At 42.9% G+C, this 22,196-nt stretch overlaps 1 protein-coding gene across 2 annotated transcripts; it reads left to right on the top strand.

Annotated features, from left to right (window-relative positions):
- Positions 1–3,012: 3,012 nt before the first annotated feature.
- LOC126389191 (synaptopodin) lies at positions 3,013–20,643 on the top strand. Of its 2 annotated transcripts, none has more exons than XM_050042743.1 (4): positions 3,013–3,088; positions 7,014–8,352; positions 12,725–14,790; positions 16,730–20,643. In XM_050042743.1, exons 2-4 carry the CDS (start codon positions 8,184–8,186, stop codon positions 18,038–18,040), a joined length of 3,546 nt encoding a protein of 1,181 aa, XP_049898700.1. In that variant the 5' UTR covers positions 3,013–3,088; positions 7,014–8,183; the 3' UTR covers positions 18,041–20,643. The 2 variants fall into 2 exon arrangements, with proteins under 2 accessions (XP_049898700.1, XP_049898701.1); XM_050042744.1 differs by having other exon boundaries at positions 3,083–3,220.
- Positions 20,644–22,196: the final 1,553 nt, after the last annotated feature.

Here is a 22,196-nt window from a genome sequence, read left to right as displayed (position 1 = left end):
AGATGTGTGAGGCGAGAGGAGAAAATGATAGAAGAATACAGAGAGGGAGAGCAGGAGCAGGAGGAAAGGGGTGTTGAAGGAGGAGAAGAGGCAGTGCTGAGACGTTACTTAAAGTAGCCTCGAGGTGATGGATTGTCTGAGCGGTTTGGCAGGACCATCCATCAGGAGAGGAAAGGTGGTGAAAAGAAAAGTTCAGATAAACATATGACACCACCTGAAACACCCTCCGAATTACAAAAGCGTCTAAAAATGTTTGTATTTGTTTTAAAATGCTCACGATCCAAACTGATTGGGAAAGTCGAGGTTGGTAAACTTTGTGTGACCTGCTGTCTGAAGGAGTGGTGAACCACAAGCAGAGTAATGGCACCATTAAGTAAAGTTAGCTTGTCCTATGTCTGAAAGGAGATTAAGATGTTACTCTTAAATCCTGGCAGCCGTTCAACATACATTTTTTTTCCACTATATGAGTCAGCCATGCAGTCTCTACCGTGGATCAAACAACGTAGTACCCACAGCCAGTCTTCATCTCGTTGAGAGCCTTCAGGTTTCAGTATGAGATATTTTAAAGATCAGTGAAATATATCCCAATGTTTCTTTGCAGAAAACTGCAGCTCCATAAATCTAAAGATCTAATAATTTCTAAGCCTCAGACGCTATACAGTGAACCAGATGTTACTGACATTTTATGGCACTCGTGGGATCTTTTTTTGTAAATCAACTGTTTGGAGATTTGAAGTGAGATTAGCAAGGATCCCTGCAGAGAGGACAAAAGTTGTGTACTGCGGAGGTGTAGACTGGACATAAGCTTGACTCGAGTCAGACTTGAGACACAAATCTGATGAGTTTAGACTCAACTTCAAAAATATCAAAAAAGAAACTTGACATGGACTTTAACACAAATGACTTGCAACTTCACTTGGACCTGAGCCTCTTGACTTAAAAACTCTAGTTTTTCAGGCCAAGGACCCTTACACCAAAAAGAGATGGAGCGGGGACCCCCTACTATATCTATTTTATAAAACTGAAATAATTCTTTGAATATTTTTGGGCCTGTAGCTGCAAGGTCAGCAGTAGTTGTAGCATGGCCAGTTGCATTAGCCTCACCCTCTGCAATTTTATCAGTGGTTTCTGTGGTGGACTTTGTGTCTGAGTCTCTAAGTTACAAAACGATCCATCATGACTCACAAGAATGTCTGTGCACTTGGAATAGTAATACAGCGAATTGGCCAATACATTACAATGAAACATAAATCCAAACTAGTTCACCTCGCCGACAGTGATTTAGTGTAAGCTACTCAAATGATTGCACAAGGATTCATGGGTAACAGTTAGCCCATCATCAGTGTTGTGTACTGTAAATGAAATTGCTTTTTTTTCATGAGTAGGCTGATTTATCTTTGCTAATAATGTTAAATTCATGTTAATATTTATTTTTAAGACATATTGTATTTTTTTTAAAAACAAACAAACAGACAAACAAAAAACTTAAATTATCACAAAAAGGCACCCCTGCAGTAACTCTGGGGTTCCACTAGGGGTTGCGGACCCCCTACTGAAGACCGAAGCTCAAAGATTAAAAAGTGTGTTATTTAAAAAGTGTGCCACAAATCAATTCTTCATTTCCTGAATTGACTAATGTTAATGCTATTCATTCCCAGCAAGTCGACACGTAATTCCACAGATCAACTTTGTTTGGAAAAAATCAGACAGCATCCAATCAAGTTGCAGGAGAGAACCACAAAGAGCTAACATTATGGTACTGAGCGCCAGCTGAAAAAAATGGTACCAAACATGATTTTGTTTGCGCGCTGGCCAACAACAAATGGATTACAGAATGCAAAACATGTGGTACTGAAATTACAGATGGAGACACAATAACTTCCAACAAATTTGTATTACTGTTTTAACAAATGGATACAACTTTTCAAGATCATTCATGATTTTTGTAAATTTAATATATTATTATTATTATTATCTGACATGACGGCACGGTGGTCCAGTGGTCGCCTCACAGCAAGAGGGTTCTGGGTTCAAATCCGCCGGCTGTGTGGAGCTTGCATGTTTTCTCCAGGTGCTCCGGTTTCCCTCCACAATCCTAAAACATGGGTTCACTGGTTACTCTTAATTGCCCGCAGGTGTGAATGTGAGCGTGAATGGTTGTCTGTCTCTATGTGTCAGTCCTGTGATAGTCTGGCGACCTGTCCAGGGTGTACCCCGCCTCTCGCCCAGTGCCAGGTGGGATAGGCTCTGGCACAACCACAACCCTGTAGCAGGATAAGTGGTTACGGAAAAAGGTTGTTAAAATGGCATTAGGTTTGGTAAAGAGGACATTATGACTTGTTTAAGACTTGAAACTCAAAGCTTGGGAATTAGGACTTGACTTTGGACTTGATTCAGGACTTGTCAGTCTTGACTTCGACCTTGACTCAAGTGCAAAGAGACTTGTGACTTGGAAAACAATGACTTCGGCCCACCGTTGATGTACTGTACAACAGTATGAATGTAACTGTACTGTCCTGAGGAATCTGTACACATGGTAAAAAGCTCTGTAGGATCTTTATATCTGATGCATCTTGTCCTGAGTCTGCGTGTCTGTGTTTGAGTTTTATTACTCAAAAGCAGCCAGGGACTGCATCAACAAATTCTGTGGGTTCTGCAGGAACTTCGTCTACATTTTTCTCGCATAGTTTTCACTCTTTATTTGGATTTCTCTGCCTGGTGTGCATGGCGGGAAAATGGGTCAAGAAAGGAAAAGAAGTTGCGGGGGGGTTAACAGAGTGGGGCCCACTGGTCTCTCAACATCCCTGTGCTGAATATGAAAATATATTATAGCATAATGTGTTCAGTATGCAAGCTTGAAGGAAACCATATGAAAAGATCCCAGACAAAGAGCCTTCTGTGTTCCAACTGACCCCCTCCCACCCTCATCCTTCGTCTGCTTCAATTCAGAGAGGGAGGGAGAGAGAGAGAGAGAGAGGAGAGGTAAAAAGGGGGAGGTGTGTGTGTGTGTGTGTGCAGAGTCGTAAGAACTGAAAAGGGGCAGTACACACACTCGCTGCCTCAAACAGCCAGACCCACCGGAGTACAGGTGAGCAGCATGACTAAACCAACACACACCAAACAGGAAGGAGTACAGAATCGTGGAGTTTTATCTGGCGCTGTGAAACTGTGATTGCTGCAGACTTTGTCACCTGCAGCCCATTATATTTATCTGTGCGGGGTAAGACACTATCTTTGTTTGGAGAGGGAGAGAGGAAGAGTGCAGGGGGAACGCAGTGAAGTGAAGCAGAAGAGGAGGGAAACTTTGAAAGTCTTTGTTTGAGTAGATGACAAACATCTGTGGCTGCTGTTTTTCCCCTCGGTGCAGGCTGCAGGCTCGCAGAAAGGGGGTTGGCTGGCTACATTAGCACTGTGGTCACTGATATCCGAGCCTATTGTCCTGACTGCATGGAGCCTGCTGTGTAGCCAGGTTATAGACTTGAACTGCACTGTGTAACATTAGATGGTGTATCCAATTAAATACCTGGCTGGAGCTGTATTGACTTACATATATAAGTAATTGCTTCCTGTTAACACAACAGGTGAGGCCCATTAACGTCTTTACAGGGGGCATCTGCAGGTTTTCCATAGCCATATGTTGCCGTATATATATTCAGTAATGATACCCCTTTAGTTTGCTGTGACGGAAGATGCTTTGAAACTGTGTAAAACTCATTTTGTCAAATGTCGTACTGTGAAGAGAATGACAATGCTAACAAGTCAATACCATGCCACAAATAATTCCTGCATCACTGATATTTTTGCACACATCTTAGATTTTAAAAAAGTACCTGCACTTTCTCTCTTTGATGTCTAACAGTTTTCAGATCATGATGATTGTTTTAGAAGGTTCCCCCTCTTGGCACGGGATCACACACACCCACTTCAAATATTTATCTTTGCCTCTTGAAGTTCTCCACCTGTGACTCCGAGTAGGATGAGCTCCACATGAAGCAGACACTTCATTACAAGGTTTCCCTCTGCATGATTTATGATCGCACGATTCCTAAAAGAGGAAAGAGAAGCGGAGAGAAGGAAACATTTGTGACTTTTATTGGAGTCTGTGCCTTGCAGTGTGCTAGATGTCAGTCATCAGCCAGCACAAGCCGAGGCATGTTGACTATCACAGCCTCCTGAGGAATTATGAACCAGGAATGCCAATTTTGGAGCACTACCCAAAATTATGTCGCAGTGCTGCGAGGGCCCTTGAATGGTTCTTTGTCTGAGTGTGAGCGAGAGGGAGCGCAAAGGGCCCTGCTAAAGCCCTTAGCATTAACGGCTGAATGATTTTTGCTTGCCAAACTGTAAAGGATCCAAGCAAAAGGAAAGAGATAACAAACACATACCAGTTCTGCCCCAGAGGAATTGGATCATAAAGGCTTGCCACTCAGTGTCGTGACCAGATGCCTCATTATAAGCTCTGTAACTGATACACTTTTAAGCCTTACAGTAAAGGTTGGAATGCACGCTCACCTGACATCCACACATCTCACATACCTCAACACATGTGCGCCCAGAGCGACTGATGATGTGCAGATGCCGTACCTGAGGTGAAAATGCATGCAGCGTATGAGTTATTAGGTGGCTGACATGCTGTCTACAAGTTGGCTATTGATGCAGATGTGTAATAAATGTACAAGACAACAGCCATGAGGGACAAATGAATGATTACAGCTTGTACGGCTGCCAAAGCCATTTCTTTTGTGCGTCATCACTATGCTGCTGAGAGCTGTGGGATAGATTTGCTGTTCGCTTATGGATCCATCATATGTTGACGATGTACAGGAACTCCGTGATTACACAGTACAGTGGCCTACGGGGCCAGACTGTAAATGATATCCTTCGCTGTAATCATGGAGGTCAATGGGTGGCACAGGAAAACTGTGCAGGGGTGGGACAGGTGGGCACCGTGAAATACCTTTTGAACTTCAAGGTAATTGGAGGGTGGGAAGGAAGAGGGATGACATCAGATCTCAGGTATGGCAAGTAGATGGGATCAGTAAAGTAAAACATGGTGACAATGTACCGTTGAATAACAAAGTTGCAAACACTGGTCTCCTGGGAAAGTCCAACGTTGGCCTTCCTAGTTACATGGGTTATACATGAATTACTGGCTCATGCTTACATGGGACATGCACGAGCTATGGAGCATTACTTTCCAGAGATACACGAACAAACAGTGCATGAGAACAGCCTGCACAAATACAACACCCAAGCTGGGTATTAACAAGCTGAGACCAATGAAAAGAGGAGAAAAAAGAACAGATTGTGGCAGATGAGGTTTTCAAGAGTCCATATGTCTGTGTTTTTCTTTCCTTTTTTTTTCAGCTAAGTCTCTGCTCATGTCAGTTTTGAGTGTCCTACATCTGTTCTTTGTCCGACAGTTAATAAATATTTGCAGACTGGATCAAAGACAAGTAATCAAACCATATTTTTATCAATCCGGCACAGCGGTGTTAGGACACGGCCTCAACATGTGTTCACCTCTTTTCTCGCTGATTACAGTAAACATGAAATCTTGGAACAACAAAGACAAGTCTGAATAAAGAAAATGCAGCAAGATGAGGTGCTAATCTAACAAGACAATGTCCGTCTCCGAGTGAGATCCGAACACATCTGGGGAAATCAAAGAGCTGTTGTCAGTGAGTCTAAACAATGACGGCCTTCATCTCTCCTCACTTGACACAATCACGCCAGCAAGCGAAAAGGGATTTTTGTTTCTTTCCTGCAGGGAGGTGGGGCAGTGTTTTGCTTGGGTTGATTGTGTTCAGGGGCCAATGAGCAGTCCTCCTACAGACTGTCATGACTCAGCTGTCATGTCAGAGGGAGAGCATCTCCACAAAACACAATCTTCAAGGGATGCAAACAAGTTAACGGAGCTTGCACACCTTCAGAAAAGATGAATGTGAGTGTGGTTGCGATGCCTCTAAGGAATTTCAAAAATAATGATTATGTGTGTAGTTCTCCGTGCAGCCCTCCCACTCCTGAGCACTACAGCGGTGACTCACAAGCAAAAACAAATGCAACCGTGATTGGCTTCAAGGAGAGGCAAGTCTGATCAAGGAAAAGGACGTGCAAACACTGGTTTATCATTACAAACATTGCCAGAGGGTATTATTAGCTTTGAAGGGAGAACATGACACTGCAACTCTAATGAAATGCTTTATCAGATAAGAGGGACGATGTGATAGATGTCAATTCAAATATTTGTTTGTCTCTTTACCTCATGTTGCCTGGAGATCTTTAATCTAAATCCACTTTGTCAGCACTCTGTATCACATCACAGACCCAGAGGCAGAGATAGGGCTAATTTTTTGGCAGGTTTAATAAACATTTCCGATCTTAAAGCCTGAACAAATTGTGACCTTCCTCCGTCTGCGGAGACAACACTGAGTTTATCACGTTCAGATTTTAATAAAGGCGTCTCCTCGTTTCCTTTTCCACCCTTTAAGCCTGACTGCAGTTCAAAGTGAGAACGCTGATCTTCATCTTGAAGGACAGAGAATTGGACTTTCATTGTCTCATAAAAAATGGAAATAGGTTGGGATTAATGCTTTTTGGAAGTAAACCAATTTTCGTTAAAAGTTACACACGAGCCAAACTGAGTGTATTAAAATGTTCTTTGAGCCACTTTTCTTTCTTTTTGGAGTCACCCACTGCAATTTATAAAAACTGCAGACTCTCTGTCTGCACAGAGGTCAGGTCACTTGGACTGCTTTCTAAAAACCATCACGGATAATACTTTAACTCCTGTACAAAGCAGTGGGTTTAAACTCATGCCATTACACAAAGGGCGATGATGGAAAATCGAGTAGGATTCTTGTACCAGCTGTTTGCCAAAGCTGCAGTTTGCCAAAGTTGTGGGTAGATGCAACATCCTGCTTTTGTCTTTGCAAAATGTCACATTTAAATAATATAATTGAAGAAATGTTTGTTTAACTGAATTTTGACCTGTGTTTCTCTTTTTTTTGCAGGTGGTTCTGGACAAATAATGGACATGGAGAGAAATTAGACAAAGTACAGCGACCTTCCATCCTTTTATTTGCAGCTGAAACAAACAGTTTTTTACAGACTGGCTGAACAATCAGAACACAGACATCAAAATCTTTTCTACAAGGAGCAAAACAAACAAACTGTAACTCCGAATGGTGGAGCTGCCAACCACAGAATTACTGTATTCATGACCAATTCTTGGTTCTGGTGTGCTGATGTATTTGAGTAATAATCAAAACTACCACCAGAAGAAATAAGAACTTTCCTTCTCAATTGTGGTTTTGTGAATAAACAAAGGAATGAAATTGATTATCCTGCCTTCAGAGGCCGTGTCTGGCTTTAATGTAAAAGAAAAAACACAGAACTCCGGAATAAAGCAACTTTAATTGAATGCATTGGAGCTCTGAATACAAACCAGTCCCTGGAATGACCTTTCCAGAGTGATATGTTATTACTCACATGCACCTAACAGCAGGAAGCTGCCATATACACAGTTCCCCTTCACGTCACTGTAGAGTTATGATCTCCAAGATAAAGGGCAGATCCTTTTCTCCGAAAGAAAAATAATCTGCGGGCTGGAGATTGGGATGCAGACGAAAAGCATGTTTTGGTGACCAAAATAGCAGAGGAGGAAGAGCAACGTCTGGGAAAAGAGAAAAAGGAGTATTAGAGAGATGCGAATAGGGAAGACTGGACTGTTTCTCAGCCCCCTTTGCCAGATTTGCAACAGAGCACAACAAACTTGTGCAATTTTCGTGGCAGTTGTCCATGGGAACTCATCCAAGGCACATCGGATTTGACCCTCCTGGGAGGTCCTATTAGACAGAGAATAATACTTCATGAAGACCAAAGTAAAGCGCACTTCTTCTGTCAAATTTCGGCTGAATACAGGACAACATTTGGAAGGATTACTGTTGAAAGGGAAGCCACAACCGGAAGCAGGAACCTGGAAAGCTGAGCTACTCCTTTCCTTGTCCATTTTTGTGTGTTGTCTTGTATTCCTAAACTTATTCACTGCCTGCCAGTAAGGACTAAAACTTCCATCTTCCAACTGGACCAACGATTGAGCTGCCTGGAACGAAGCACTCACATATCCCCCTGCAGAGGGCTTTTGTTTCTGCTGCAGCAGAAGCATTTCACCGTGGGTAGCGATGGAGATGGAGAAGGGACATACATCTATCAGGAGAGGAGTGAGCTGGAGCCCAGGAGGATTGAGAAAACCTCTACAGGCAACGCAAAACATGCATACCCCTGGGACAGAATGCAATGCATCATGGGAGACGACAGGATTCAACAAAGAACAGATGAGCCGGAAAACAAGTAAGTGTTTGTTTATCTGACGTTTGCTGTTCTAATTTGTGAGCCCAAGCAGCAGCACGAAAGTGCATCCTTACTCTGTTACTTCATAACACAGAAATGTAGTTGTAAATACATTTCCGGCGGTTTGCTTTGTAGTGCTGCCTTAATGCTACAGTGTGTCTTGAACTACAGTATATCATATCCGAAAATCTAAAACTGAAGGGAGTAGACAGCGAATAGAGAAAACAGGCAGCCCTGCCTCCTCGCTGCAACTTGACACAGTGAAGCTCTCTATGAAACATCTGTTTCCACGCTGTGAAAATACAGGCTGCCCCAACAGCAATGGAAATGCAATCATGCATCACTGCTAAAGGGCAACCTTAATATACAACACAGCCACTGACAATAATGGGCCAACTTGTGGCGAGAGCTGTTTGGAAACGTCTTCAGACCTTTCTTTCTACTTTTCACAGCTGTCAACTCCCAAAATAAGTAAGAATAAAAACACATTTTGTTGTTTGGTAGCAAAATGGAAAAAAACTGAAACAATACTCAGCTGGAAACATAATTACTCCTGACAAGTCTGTCAGATGCAGCATACAAAGAAAGCAAAAAGACATTGTGCTTTGAGAAAGCATAATAGAAAGGTCATGGCCATCAGATAACAGCCCCTGATACAGATCTATAGCCTGTGTACCTTACACTGTTCCCATCACTCATTACTCGCTAATTAGCTTCCTCAAATGGAACGTAGGTCATCAAAAACAACACAGGAATGCAGTTAATATCCGACTACACCTTTGGTAACAAACAGAGGTAACAATATGAGCAGCAGAGCTCGGTCTTTTATTTCCCCCACAGGATCCACTGAGAGTTTAAGTCACATTCAGACGGTTTAGATCCCAGGACCCCTGTTAATCCTTGTCTTTCCATACCGCTTCACACATCACCCACGGGGGCCGGTGCTGTCATCCCCTCTCACCCCACAGCCATCGCCCGGAGAAAGATAACATCCGACAGGGTAATCTGACCTTTGATACACAAATGCAAGGCTGGCCCCCTGACTTAAATCCTCCCGCTGTGGGGGCAGTTTGCCGTCTGCTCTCACCCACGCAGGGATGAGGTAGGGAAAGTTGGAGGTAGGGAAAGAGGGGGATGGACAATGGGATGTGGTGGCTCTTGCATCATTTGCTGAGGGCTGAGTTTTGTCTCTGCTGGAGGACAGGAAATTCCTATCCTGCCCTTGCAGGTTGGAGCTCAGGGCCCAGGGGGGTTCAGAGAGGGCAGACACTTGGTTGGGGAGAGAGTGCGCAATAAACACACTTACATGGTGATATCCAGACAGACGCGGAGGGCAGCAGAGGTCAGGAGCTTGATCTCTGGAAGCTCTGCGATCTAATCCATACACACATTTACTGGAGTGATTCTGGTCTCCCTTTCCACTTCAAAGGCTGCTACAAGAGTCAGACACTTCCCTGCCATGACAGGACATTACACAGAGATAAGCCGCTCAATACTTGCCATTGATTGGACACCTCTCCACAACTGTCAAAACAAAGTGCAGTCTGTGTGCAACTGCTAAAACGTCAATACTTTAGCAACACAAGCCCCTGAGCTCTTTTCTCCAGGGCATGTCTCCGTTTTTTATAATTAGTGGAAACCCTGTGGAGGTGGTGGTGCAGATTTTTTAAAAGTGAAACAGAGCTGGAGGCTGAATGACAGACAGCACAGCCTCCAGCTACAGACCACCTCCCTCCCTGGCTGCCTGTCTGCCTGTCTGTGTGCTGCTGGACTGCGGAGGGAAAGAAATCCGATCCCGTGCCTCGCTGCAGAAAGGGGGTGTGAAGCTATCAGACGCAGTTAAATTGAAAACTCTTGTGGAAGTACAACAAAACAGCGGAGCTCTGAATTTGAACATGAAAAAGGTAAGGGATTAGGCAGTAAATTGGATCCGGCGAGATAAATGAAACTTTAAGTTAACTTTGGGAAGATTTTATAGGCTTGGATTAAATCAGGACAGCCTGTGCTTGGCAGTGCTGTGAAGAAATATGACTTGTTAGTAGCAGCTTGTTGTTTTTGTAACTGAAGCTACCGTCCATAAACTTTACTTTCTTTACTCATAAATGACAAAGTTAAAACCGAAGTAGATGTAACTTTTTAGTGTTTTTGTTTAATCAGTTCCGCATGAGATATGTAGTATGTCACTTTACAGTTAATTTATTCATCTACTGGTTGCTGATTAACGCTTTAATTATTCATAAATTAGTGGGGACACCATGACTAACATATCATCTAACAACCAGAGTTTTCTACACATTACTATCAAATGAACTGAAAAATAAATAAATAAACAAATAATCAAAAGTCCACATTCCATAGAGAGTATCACATAGTTTTACTATTTTAGTCATGATATAAATCACTGATGGGATTTGCACCTGCGTGTTACTTGATAAGCAGTCTGGCTCCCACTAGAGGTAGATGTTTACAGTGAGGGGACATTTCATTTCAAGCCTCACTGCCCTGGCCCTGCTATATCCAGGTAGTTTGAATTATGAAAATAAAATCGCTAATAAAAATGTCACTGGGATCTGTGGTGCTATCCCCACCCATGCTGATAAAAGGCACTGAATATACAATAAGTACCTGTGTGGTATGCGTGGGTTCATTTTTCCGCAGCAGTCTATAAAGGAAGGTGATTTATGCTCATGCCAATAGTGGTGAGAGTACTGCTTGTTTAAAGGGTTGTGTGATAATGCTTTCATTCTTGTTATAATGTTGTCAGATATATGGAAGTTGATTGATGTGTTTCCCTGTAATTGTGTCACGTTCTGTCTTTCCTGTGTCAGCGTCAGGTTGATTGATTTAGTAAACTGATGCTGACACCAGCGTATTTTGTAGAAATAACCGTCATCACAAAGGGTATAATTTTGTGCATATGAATGCACTGCAAATGCTTATAATCCAGAAGGGCCCCACAGTCCCTCTTTATGTATTAAAGCAATACGATGATAAACACATGCTGTTGAACTTTGGATGGATTCATGTGCAACTCACGGGTCACCTACAAAGAGTTAATTCAATTACTGTGAGGGCAGACTGAGAGTCTGTAAAATCAGTGACAGATGCATATTATTCCCTTTTACTGGGGGAATGATCATGTCAGCTTTATACTCTGTGCCAGGAAAAACTGCATGTGGAATGAGCTCCATAGGAAAGCTTAACAAGTGATTGATTTACACATAATTATTGTGATTGGCACATGATTACATCAAATAATGTAGCTGTCTGGATCCGTCACCTTATTAAATGAAGAAAGAGTCATGGCTCAGCTGTCTGACAGACCTCCCGGTGAGACGTCAAATATCTTCCACCAGTCAGAGTAACATAAATTAGCTGAATAATCTACCAGATGTGTCACCACAACCACTTATTCTCGTTTAAATTGTGCATAAGAGAGCGTATAAGTGTTTTATTCTGTTAAATAAAGCAAAGATGCAGCTTTGATTTTCCTCTTGTGAACTCTGAAGCATGATGTAGTCTCTATATTTAAGATGGGAACACTTGATTGTATAGTATGTTTATAGGCAGCAGTCGAAAGATGTCATTTTTGGGAGCCGTAGATTGTAAAAATGGTCTATTAAGGGTTGGAGCTGCAGTATTGCACAAATTAACTACAGAGAGAAACCAAAGGCATGTTGGAAGCTCAGGCGGGGAGTTTTCTCGGCGGTGGAGGAATGCTCAGGGAGGGACTACAGCAGATGGCAGAGGAAATAGCTCCACTGCCTGGAATGAAGCTCTTAAGCTCAGAAAATAAACCGTCAATTTTAACACAGACATGTATCATCTCATAATGTCAAGGCAATCAGCAAAACTGCTACATCAGAGTGAGACATGATTGACAGCAACTTCTTTTAGAGACACTGACCTAGATTGTTTTATTAACTTCAGTCAACAAGCGTATTAAAATGCTTCCCCGCCTATGTCTGTTAGTCTTTGTCTACAGCCCCGGTCTACTGAGTCAAGTGTCCACAAAGTCGTATTTTCTTCTCGCTGGGTTGGTTGGAATCAAAAGGAAAGCGCAGCAAAGAACAATCAAAACCATATGGTGCAGAAACAATTCTGTGGGTTTTTAAAAGAGAATATTTAATCCCAGACTTGTTAAAAATTTGTCCTTGCTGGTTCTCTCTATTTGTACATAAAAGCGGTTTGGTGAGCTTTAATTAGATGTTGAGGGAGTTGTCTTTGTTTGAACAGTAGATGTAGCGCATTGATAAGTCTCCCAAAGTTAGGATCTCCTTTTATCATTAATCAAACATCTCTGTTGTGGAAAAAAAGGACCCTTGATTCTCTTATTGATCAGGCTTTTCTCTCCCTGTCTCTTTCACTCCAGATCTGACCAGGAGCGCCAGTTTATCAGAGAAGGAGCTAAAGGAGGCTCGTGTCAGGAGTCAGATCATCGCTGCTCAGCTCACAGTCCCTTCCAACTCCAGCTCCAGAGGCGTGCAGCTCTTCAACCGGCGCAAGCAGAGAGTCAACGCCTTCACGCTTGAAAGCTGTGGAGAGGGGTCAGAGGAGGACAGAGCTGAGAATGTGAAAACAGAACCCTCATCTAACAAACTAACATGGGCAGAGAGGAGCACTGAGGAAAAGGATAGAGTCCTGAACTTTAAGAATAGCGTTAGCAAGCCCCTTTTGTCACCACCTGGGACACATTCAGTAGGTGATATCATGGAGGAGCCAAGTAAGGATTTCCACAAGGAAGAGGACATGGAAGACAGTGTTATCCAAGAGAGACATTTCCTTCCTGTCAAGGAAGAGCAGGAGGAAGAGGAGGAGGCAAGAGATAAAATCCACGAGGAGCTTGAGGACAAAAACAAGGATGAGATTCCCCCTGGAAGTAATAAAACTGGCCCAGTTCTGATGGGGCATGTTGAGGGGCAGGCAGAGATAAATGGGGGCCAGACAGGGCCAGTTCCCCCTGGAAAGCTTCATAATGGCTGCCACAGTACTTCTGGACCTGAGCGGGTGTCTGCGCCCACAACCAAACAGACAAGCACCATCATTAATCGGACTGCCAGGCCCTTTTTTTCACCGCTGACAGTGCAGTCTCCAGAGGCAGCCAGCCCTGTCACAGAGATCCCCCCTCCTCCTTCTTACGCCACTCCTCCTCTTCCTTCTTTCACTGCTCCCCAACCTTCGGCGTTCTCACCACCCCCTCCTCCTCCGTCATACCCCACACCTCCTTTACCAGCCTTTACAAACCAACCTCCGCAGACCTACTACTCCAGTCCACCTCCGATGTCTCCTGTCATGTCCCCTCCACCATCCCAGTACCCTATGCCTTCTGTATCTCAGTACCCACCCATGCCCCATTACGGCCCTCCCACAGCCCCAAAGCCCTCCACCTTCGTTCCTCAGCCTGCTGGAGAGAGGAAGCCGATAATACAAATTAAAACAGGAATACTGGAGGAGGGTGCTGCTAGAAGGGGAAGTAGGAAGTCAATGTTCACATTCAAAGAGAAGACAGTGGTAGCTCCGAACCCTGAGCTGCTCTCCTTGGTGCAGGGGGCGGATGAAAGGAAGAAACATGGACAAAGATCTGTGCCTGAGCCAGCATCTGAAGAAGAGTTATTGGCGCTAGGTGCAGAGGCCTCCAACTTTCTTGCCAAGGAGGAGGAAAGGGCCGAGGAGGCAATAGCACCAGAGTGGGCCTCCTGCCTCAAGACCTCCAGGACCCGTCCGAGGGCAGAGCACAGGCCGGAGCAGACCCTCACCAATGTATCAGGAAAGGGGGCTGAACTGTTTGCCAAGCGTCAGTCCAGGATGGAGAAATATGTCATTGAGAAGCAAAATGCAGGACAAAGGAGGTCTCCTTCTCCTACAATGTCGCTGCCACCATCTTGGGTGTACCCATCAAACATGCCCGGCAGGGTCAAAGCCATGGCTAAAAACTCTGACATGAGCGCTCAAGTTTCACAAAACGTAAAGGCCCAACAAGCAGTCAAGCAAAAACCAAGGCAAAGAGCTCCAGCGCCAGAGCCAATTCCAGAACCTCCTCCTCTAGAAAATGGCTGCTCCAAGATAGAGATGGACTTGTCAAGGCACCGGCCCTACCAGCTTTCATCTTCCCTCTTCATCCTTAACCCAGTCAAGGACCCCATGAGTACCCTACCCAAAGGAGCGCCACAGTCCCAGAACCTGATATCTACCCAGCCTTTCTCTCGACAGACCTCCTTACCTAATAACCCTCCTTCTCACTTCAGTGCCCAATGTATGTCTCCACAGCTGCCCCTCAGCCCCACAGGAGGAGGAGCAGAATATCCACCAAATCCAGCGTATGGGCAGCCAAGGATCAGCTCTCCGGCCTTTTCTCCAGAGCGAGTATCCTCTCCTCGGTCAGGGATCCAGGCACCGAGGCCCAAATTTTCTGCCAAGAATGCAGGGATTACACCGCAGGTGTGGAGACCCTCTCTGTACCGTTTTTAAAAAATGTGTTTACATCTGAGGGATGGTTGAAAAACTGAAACTGGTTTTAGTTGGGCTGAAGTTTACAGTTTGCTACATTTTTTTTTTTTTTTTTTGTTCAATTCGTGCCTTCTTCTAGTTTTGTAGTTATATAACAGAGTGGAATCTTTTTACGTGTGAAATGTTTTAATCCTCACATGTATCAGAACACAACTGTCTGTTTCTTACAAAATTATCAAAGGGAATACATCTTAATTGTTAAGTGAATTTATAATTGTATTTGTTCCACAGTAACAAACGTCCATACAGCAGTAATTAACTATCAGTTAGAATAAAAATGTGCCTTAATGTAATCAGATAAGTTCCATACCCAAAGCCGCTAAGCACGTCAGCACTAAAATACTTCAGTTTTCAGTATGTTTTAAAATATGATGAGAAACAACCTCACACTTTTTCCACTTTGTCTCCCAATTCTGTTGGCACCAGGGTGATGCTGCTTCACAAAGCACTTTAACAGATGGTCTGGCATCTGCTTTATGATCTATGATTTGCAATTTAATGCAGCTCGCTGACATGAAAGTTGCAGCGAGAGAACTCCTTTTATGTCTTTATGTCTTGAGGGTAATTTACTCCACTTTGCAGCGTTTTTTACCTAAATATACGGTGTGTACTTGTATTCTTTGATGTTTCAAATCTGGAGGCTGCATACTAATTTGCATCACGGACCTACATATATATTGTTTTCGTGACTTAAAGTAGTAATTCCAGAAATATATTTTTTCCACAGGACATCATCAATCACTGTTGTTTTAGATGACAGGTTTTGTTTCATTTCATAAACTTTGATTCACTGCTCTCTCCTGCTGTTATCCTGTCTTTTACGGTTGATTTTTCTGTGTGAGAGTGAGTCTTTCCTTCTCTGATTAAAACTTTATGCTAACACTCCGCTGTGACCTCTTTCTCCTTTTTCTCATTTCCTGACTTCACTGGCTTCTTTCAACTATTAATTTCACTGTTATGTGTTTGTTATTCCACTTTCCTGCCTTTCCTGCAATCACGGCAAACACTTGGACACGCTAATAAATGCTAGGCCTCTGTTAAGCATAGAGATAATTTGCAGCAGGGGGCAGATCTATTTTGGAACACAGTATGTGACATTTAAATTTAAATAACTGTTTCAGCTTTTCATTGCAAGACATGTTACACTGTTATGAGAATCAGAGTTATGTGAGTTAGTGTTAAGACCTGACCCTTGGTCTCAGACATTCAGACAAATGGATTGACCTATGACCTCGACCTTACTTCTTTCACAGATGCCCTGAACTTTTGAAATGTAACCGGTAACATTAAGACCATAACTTCTCAGGACACTGAGCCTGGCTGTTCTCTCTAAAGACAGTCTTCATATTATTATTACGAGTGGAGATAGTTTGCTCATAATTAGTATGTGCATAAGATGGAATGCTGCCCTTGCTCCAGTCGAGTAACTTCATATCCCCGTAAAGGTTAACCACCTCAGGAAGGCCAGATGACAGAAACCTGAGAGAGACACTAAAGACCTGGCCTATGTGTACTGACAGCCAGGCTTATGGAGAAGAAGAAGGGAGTATAGAGAGATGACCTGAGTGCCACTGGGGCTCAGGCATAACAGATACATAACATTTTACCAAAATAGATTCATAAAGTATAATTAAAATGCGTCTTACTGAAAAAGGTCAGGGTATGTGTTACTGTAAAATATTGGTCTTTTTTGAGTTTACGCAGAACAAAATATCTTGGTCATGGTTGAAACTTCAGAATTTACATAATGAGGACATCTATTTTTATGAAAGTTGTATTGCAGTCTCTTATTTTTGCAGATTTGTGAGTTGTATTTCCAACTGTATGTTTCCAAGGGTCTAAAAAAACATTGTTTGTTATGGTCCAACAGACACCAAAGGATTCCTCACCAGCTGAAACCCCCACTGAGACTCCTACGCCAACCTGGACGCCCAGCCTCACCAGACGTTTCAGCAGCCCAGAGGGCCCCACTGGGGCCTGGACTCCCAGCCTCCAAAGTAATCGGCCCTCCACCACCATCTCCAGTCGCTCCGTTACTTCCCCTGTATCCTCTCCCAGGGGCACAAGATGCCAATCCCCTATGGCCAGTCAGAATATCCAGTTTTCCACTGCTACCTCCACTGCAGCATCCAGACCCCCCCAAACATCAGCCGCATCTCGACGCTCTCCGTGGGGTTCAAGATGTCAGTCCCCAGTGGTGAGCCAGAATACTCAGTCCTCCAGCATCTCCTCCACACCTGGTTTCAGACAATCCCAAACTTCTACAGCTACTTCTCCGCTTTCTCCTCCTTGGGGTTCAAGATCTCAGTCCCCAATGGTGAGCCAGAATACTCAGTCTTCCAGCATCTCCTCCACACCTGGTTTCAGACCATCCCAAACTTCTACGACTACTTCTCCTCCTTGGAGTTCAAGATGCCAGTCCCCAATGGTAAGCCAACATACTCAGTCTTCCACTGTCACCTCCACGTCAACACCCCGACCCTCCCAGACATCTACAGCCACATCCCCTCGCTCTCCTTGGGGATCAAGATGCCAGTCCCCTATGGTGAGCCAAAATACCCAGTCTTCCACCATCTCCTTTGTTCCCTCATCCAGACCATCCCAAACATCCACAGTCACATCTCCTGTCTCTCCTCCCTGGGGCTCACGTTCCCAGTCTCCTGCACTCTCTCATACCAGTTTGTCCTTCTCCACCACTAAACCTCTGTACACATCTTCTGCCACCTCACCCCCACCCAAAGACAGTCGCTGCATGTCCCCCATTATTAACAACCCAGACTCTAAAGCCAACCATCGTCTGCTGGCCAAGAACATCATCAATGCAGCCAAACGTAAAAACAGCCCCTCCCCTGGAGCACTGAGCGGTCACAGCCTCCCCATCTCACCTCTGGGAAATTCCCACCATGGCTATGACTGTCACAAACCACCCATCAGCCCTTTCCAGTCACGGGCATTTGGGGCCCAGTCCCCTACCTTCACCAGCCCTCCCCAAACCCCCACACAGAGGATCTGCTCTCCTGTGAGGCTCTACAACACTCGGTCTCTCACCGACTCTGATGCCTCTGTTGAGTCTGAAGACTCAGGCCTCCGATCGCCTGGCCTGCACTCCTACAACACCTGCCCCCGCGGCTGGGGAGGTAGCCTGAGGGTGAAGCGAAGCACCGTCTCCACTGACCTGTGAGGGTGTTTCTGGAAGGCAGTCAAAGCATGAATTCCGCTTTCATAGACTTTTTGGGGCATTGGATCAACCAGTAAGAGTTTCTGATGGTATTTCATCAGACTAATAGAAGATACCTTTCTGTAACTTTGATTACCGATCTTGGACAATGGTAAATGTTGTATTAAGGTAGAATTAGTATTTTATATGACTCACATTCATAGTATGGACTGACAAGAACAAGCTTTTTACCTAATGCAGTTGCTGTGGCTTGTACGCTTCTTACATACCAAAAAGACTCAAAATACAGTAACCAAAGATATTTGAATTCACTTCAGTTAATGTTATACTTTCTACGCCTTCACAACAAACTCACATTCACAGACACTTTTCCAGTTAGATAACATTTAAGTTAATTGTTTTTGAAATGTTATTAATGAATTATCAATATGTTTGCTTGTCTGATGCAAGTCAAAATGGGAAGAGACTTAAAACATTTTAAAGGGACACTTCACCCCATAATCAAAAATACATTTTTTTCGTCTTGCCTGTAGTGCTGTTTATCAGTCTAGATTGCCTTGGTGTGAGTTGCAGAGTGTTGGAGATATCGGCCATAGAGATGTCTACTTTCTCTTGAATACAATGGAACTAGATGGCACTCAGTTTGTGGTGCTCAAAGCACCAGAAAAATCCTACCTTTTCATATATGGACACGTTCATTAAATAAGCATTCAACCCCACATTTCAACCTCATAAAGACCAGCACACAGAGCGATTATTACCCTGACTTTGGCCTCAGCAGACGAGTCATATATTCACACAAGTCTGTGAACTCGCCACGGGAAGGCCACACCAACACTACTGCTAATTTGTGACAGTCATGCTAGCCACCTGCTTGCATTCATCTAGCGTGCATCTACTCATGAATGAGAGGCTCGTGCTGGTGACAGCATGAGTTGTAAACAGTTAAGGAGAAAGTAAATACTTCCCACATGAAACTGCTCACAACAAGGTCTGTGGATTATCTTGAGTGACCGGGTCGTTATTTCTGTGAAGTGACATTGCTGTTGAGCTTTTCAAATGTATGTTTTTAGCGCCTTGAGCACCACAAGCTGAGTGCCATTAAGATCCATTATATTCTAGAGGGGTCAGACATCTCCAACACTCGACAACTCACTCTGAAACAATCTAATTTAATTAATAGCACTACAGGTAAGAGGAAAAACATTTATTTTTTGATTTAAGAGTGATCTGTCCCTTTAAGGTACAGAAGGGACACAAAAAATGAGTCATGTAAATATATAGCTCATTGGACTGTACAGTAAAGGATCAAATTAAACTATACAGCGAATAATGCCTTAGATTAGTTGGGTAAAATGATTTTCCATTTTAACGTTTTCCCATGACAAAGATACAGTGTTAGCTGGGACACATGCTGTTCACTTTATCATGCATGTTCACAGTGCTCACCACAGTTTATTATCCATTTTAATCAACAGGAAATAAATCATATGCATAATTATCGCAGTGCAATAATCAATTTAACGCAGCGTATGTTATGTATGTTATATGTTGCTTCATGTACTGCATTTGCTAAAATGAATGTAAGCTTTACAGAGAGATTGATGGAGAATGATGAGGAGATGCAGAGTTATGTGGAGGTTAGATGGGGCATTGACGCACCTGATTAATCAAACACTGTTTCCATGATTCAGGAGAAAAAGACTCATAGGTTTTTTGTTTTGTTTAAACCAGGGGTGATAAAACTTATTTTAGCCCATGAGCCACATACATCTTGATTTGATCTCAAGTGGGCTGGACCAGTAGAACTATTGCATAATAACCTATAAATAACAACCCCTCCACGTTTCTAAGTTTTTCCATATTCAGTGAGTCTAATACTCACAGTCATTTTTCCGTACATTTCCACTCCTGTGTAGTAATGCAGGCATCACCAACCAGCATTAAGTGGAAGCTATTGAGGAAGCAATTAACTTATCCCCTGCCTTGCAAACCATTTTCAAATCAAATGATTTGGCAGTGCCTTAGCAATAGGCTTCCACCAATACTGTTTTCAGATAGAAGTCTGATACAGATTTTTTTGTACTGAAGCTGCTAGTTGCCAATATTTTGCACAATGTTCAGTATCTTTAAATAGGACCACAATAAGTATTTGTTTTTTCAGAGAACTGTATTCTGGTCATGGCGGAAAACTGCACGAAGTAGGCTACTTATTGTTTAACACATCTTAGCCTTCACAAGTGCATCAATATTAGGTGTGCAAAGTCATCCAGTGGGCCAGATTGGACTCTTTGATGGGCCGATTCTAGCCCAGAGGCTGTATGTTTGACACCCCTGGTTTAGACATCGATGACTACAAATTCAGTGAACAAATATTAGCTATCAACATGTAATGGCATATTGATTGTAATATTCATATTGAAGACCAATGTTTGTATGCCTGAGTTTTTTTGTGGACCACCTGTTATGTCTTTCATGAGGAACAATTAACGTTTTGTGCCTGTACTTATTGTACAAAGTGCCTGTTTGGATGAGGTTTAGGAGCAAATGCGTACGTCAGAGAAGGTACAACTAAATGTTGTTAAACGTTCATGGGAAAAAAGGTGAGAAGAATGTTGTATGTTGTGAAATATTAACCGAAGTGTTTGTGGGAAAAAAGGATAAGAGGAATGGACTGTATTTTAAATACACACTTAACTTTAATGTGCATTCTCTTTAACTTCTGAAGTTTCTTGTTATACTTGATTTGCACTTCTGTTCATTCCATTTCAATGGCATTGTTTAAAACTTGATTTGCTCAAACAGGTGTCGTTCACAATACACATATAAATGACCGTAACACTGAGAACATTATGTTGCAAGATGGTGGCAATTAGCTGTAAACCTGCCTGCTGCCTTCAAAACACAACTGGCTTTCTGTTTCATCCATTTTAAACCATTCCCATCTTGCCTACTCCTGGACCAGCACACACAACAGATCATTCCTACACTCCTTGACATGTAGGCCAAAAGCATCAGCACATTTCTAAATATTTACTTCTATGTGTCTTTTGAGTGACAGGGACACCTGCAACATGGTGACCTGGCTCCTTCAGCAGGATTAAGCCTATTGCTGTCACGGATTGGTTTCAACCTGGGTCACCTTTGGACAAACGAAACACCACCGACATCCTCAAATCATTGCATTTTGGACTTTTGCAAGCAGAGTTTTTGGGGGGTGGTGGGGTTCTGTGATTGCATGCCTGCATTTGTATCCCATTTTTCTCTCATTTCATAACTGTATGATGTCTGAAAACAAATGCAAAATAAAAGGTGATGACACACAAATTAATACAATGTATGGTTAGTCTCTTATTATACTTAATAACACCCTAATTAATTAATTAATCAAGTAATAATTGTAAATAGTGTAAGCTGGAGTAGTAGTTTTTATCTTTAAATTTATAGTGCCACACATTTATATTGTTAAATTAGTGTTTTGATATTTAATTAATGTATCCTTATGTAGTAATAAGGATAAAAATACAGTATGTGACAAATTCAGGGCTGCAGTAATCCTGTACAGTGCCATTCAAAATTTAAAGGATTCGTATTTCAGCTGGTCCTTACATAACCCTTTAATGCACTCAAGGGCTTAGGTTTGGTTTCAACAGTGGGGGGAGACACGTGAAACAGGGGGGCTGGGGGTCCTCTGCCATTTTGAACATCAAACACTTTATTTCCTGCATTCTGGTGAATGTTTATACACCAATTTGTAGCTATTCTGCATCAATTTATAGTGTAAATGTCTTTAATTTAAATGCATCTCAGCCACTCCATAAAAAACTGCATGGTCCTTGACTTAGTATTGATGCAGTCTAATAGCTGGAATGAGATGCTATGATGATAACTAGACATAATACATAAAAACGAGATGAATACCCTTTGAATAGACTCACAAGTTAAGTACGTGCAGGATCACCCACCATATTTGCAGACATACTTCTTTGGTTTGACAGTCTTGTATTATGCTTCACTGTCAGTGCAACATACTACATATTTGAGGTGATAGTTAAGGGACTGAAATGTCCCTTGGAGCAACTCCTCAGGGTGAAAAGAAATCCAAAGCCACATTTATCACAGGTTCATAGACTGCCATCTGTAGGACTCCTGACAGAAG

Source organism: Epinephelus moara, chromosome 4, assembly GCF_006386435.1.
Source record: "Epinephelus moara isolate mb chromosome 4, YSFRI_EMoa_1.0, whole genome shotgun sequence".
NCBI classification, from domain to species: domain Eukaryota; kingdom Metazoa; phylum Chordata; class Actinopteri; order Perciformes; family Serranidae; genus Epinephelus; species Epinephelus moara.
The sequence above is the reverse complement of the archived record's forward strand: the minus strand, read 5'-3'. Positions and strand labels throughout refer to the sequence as shown.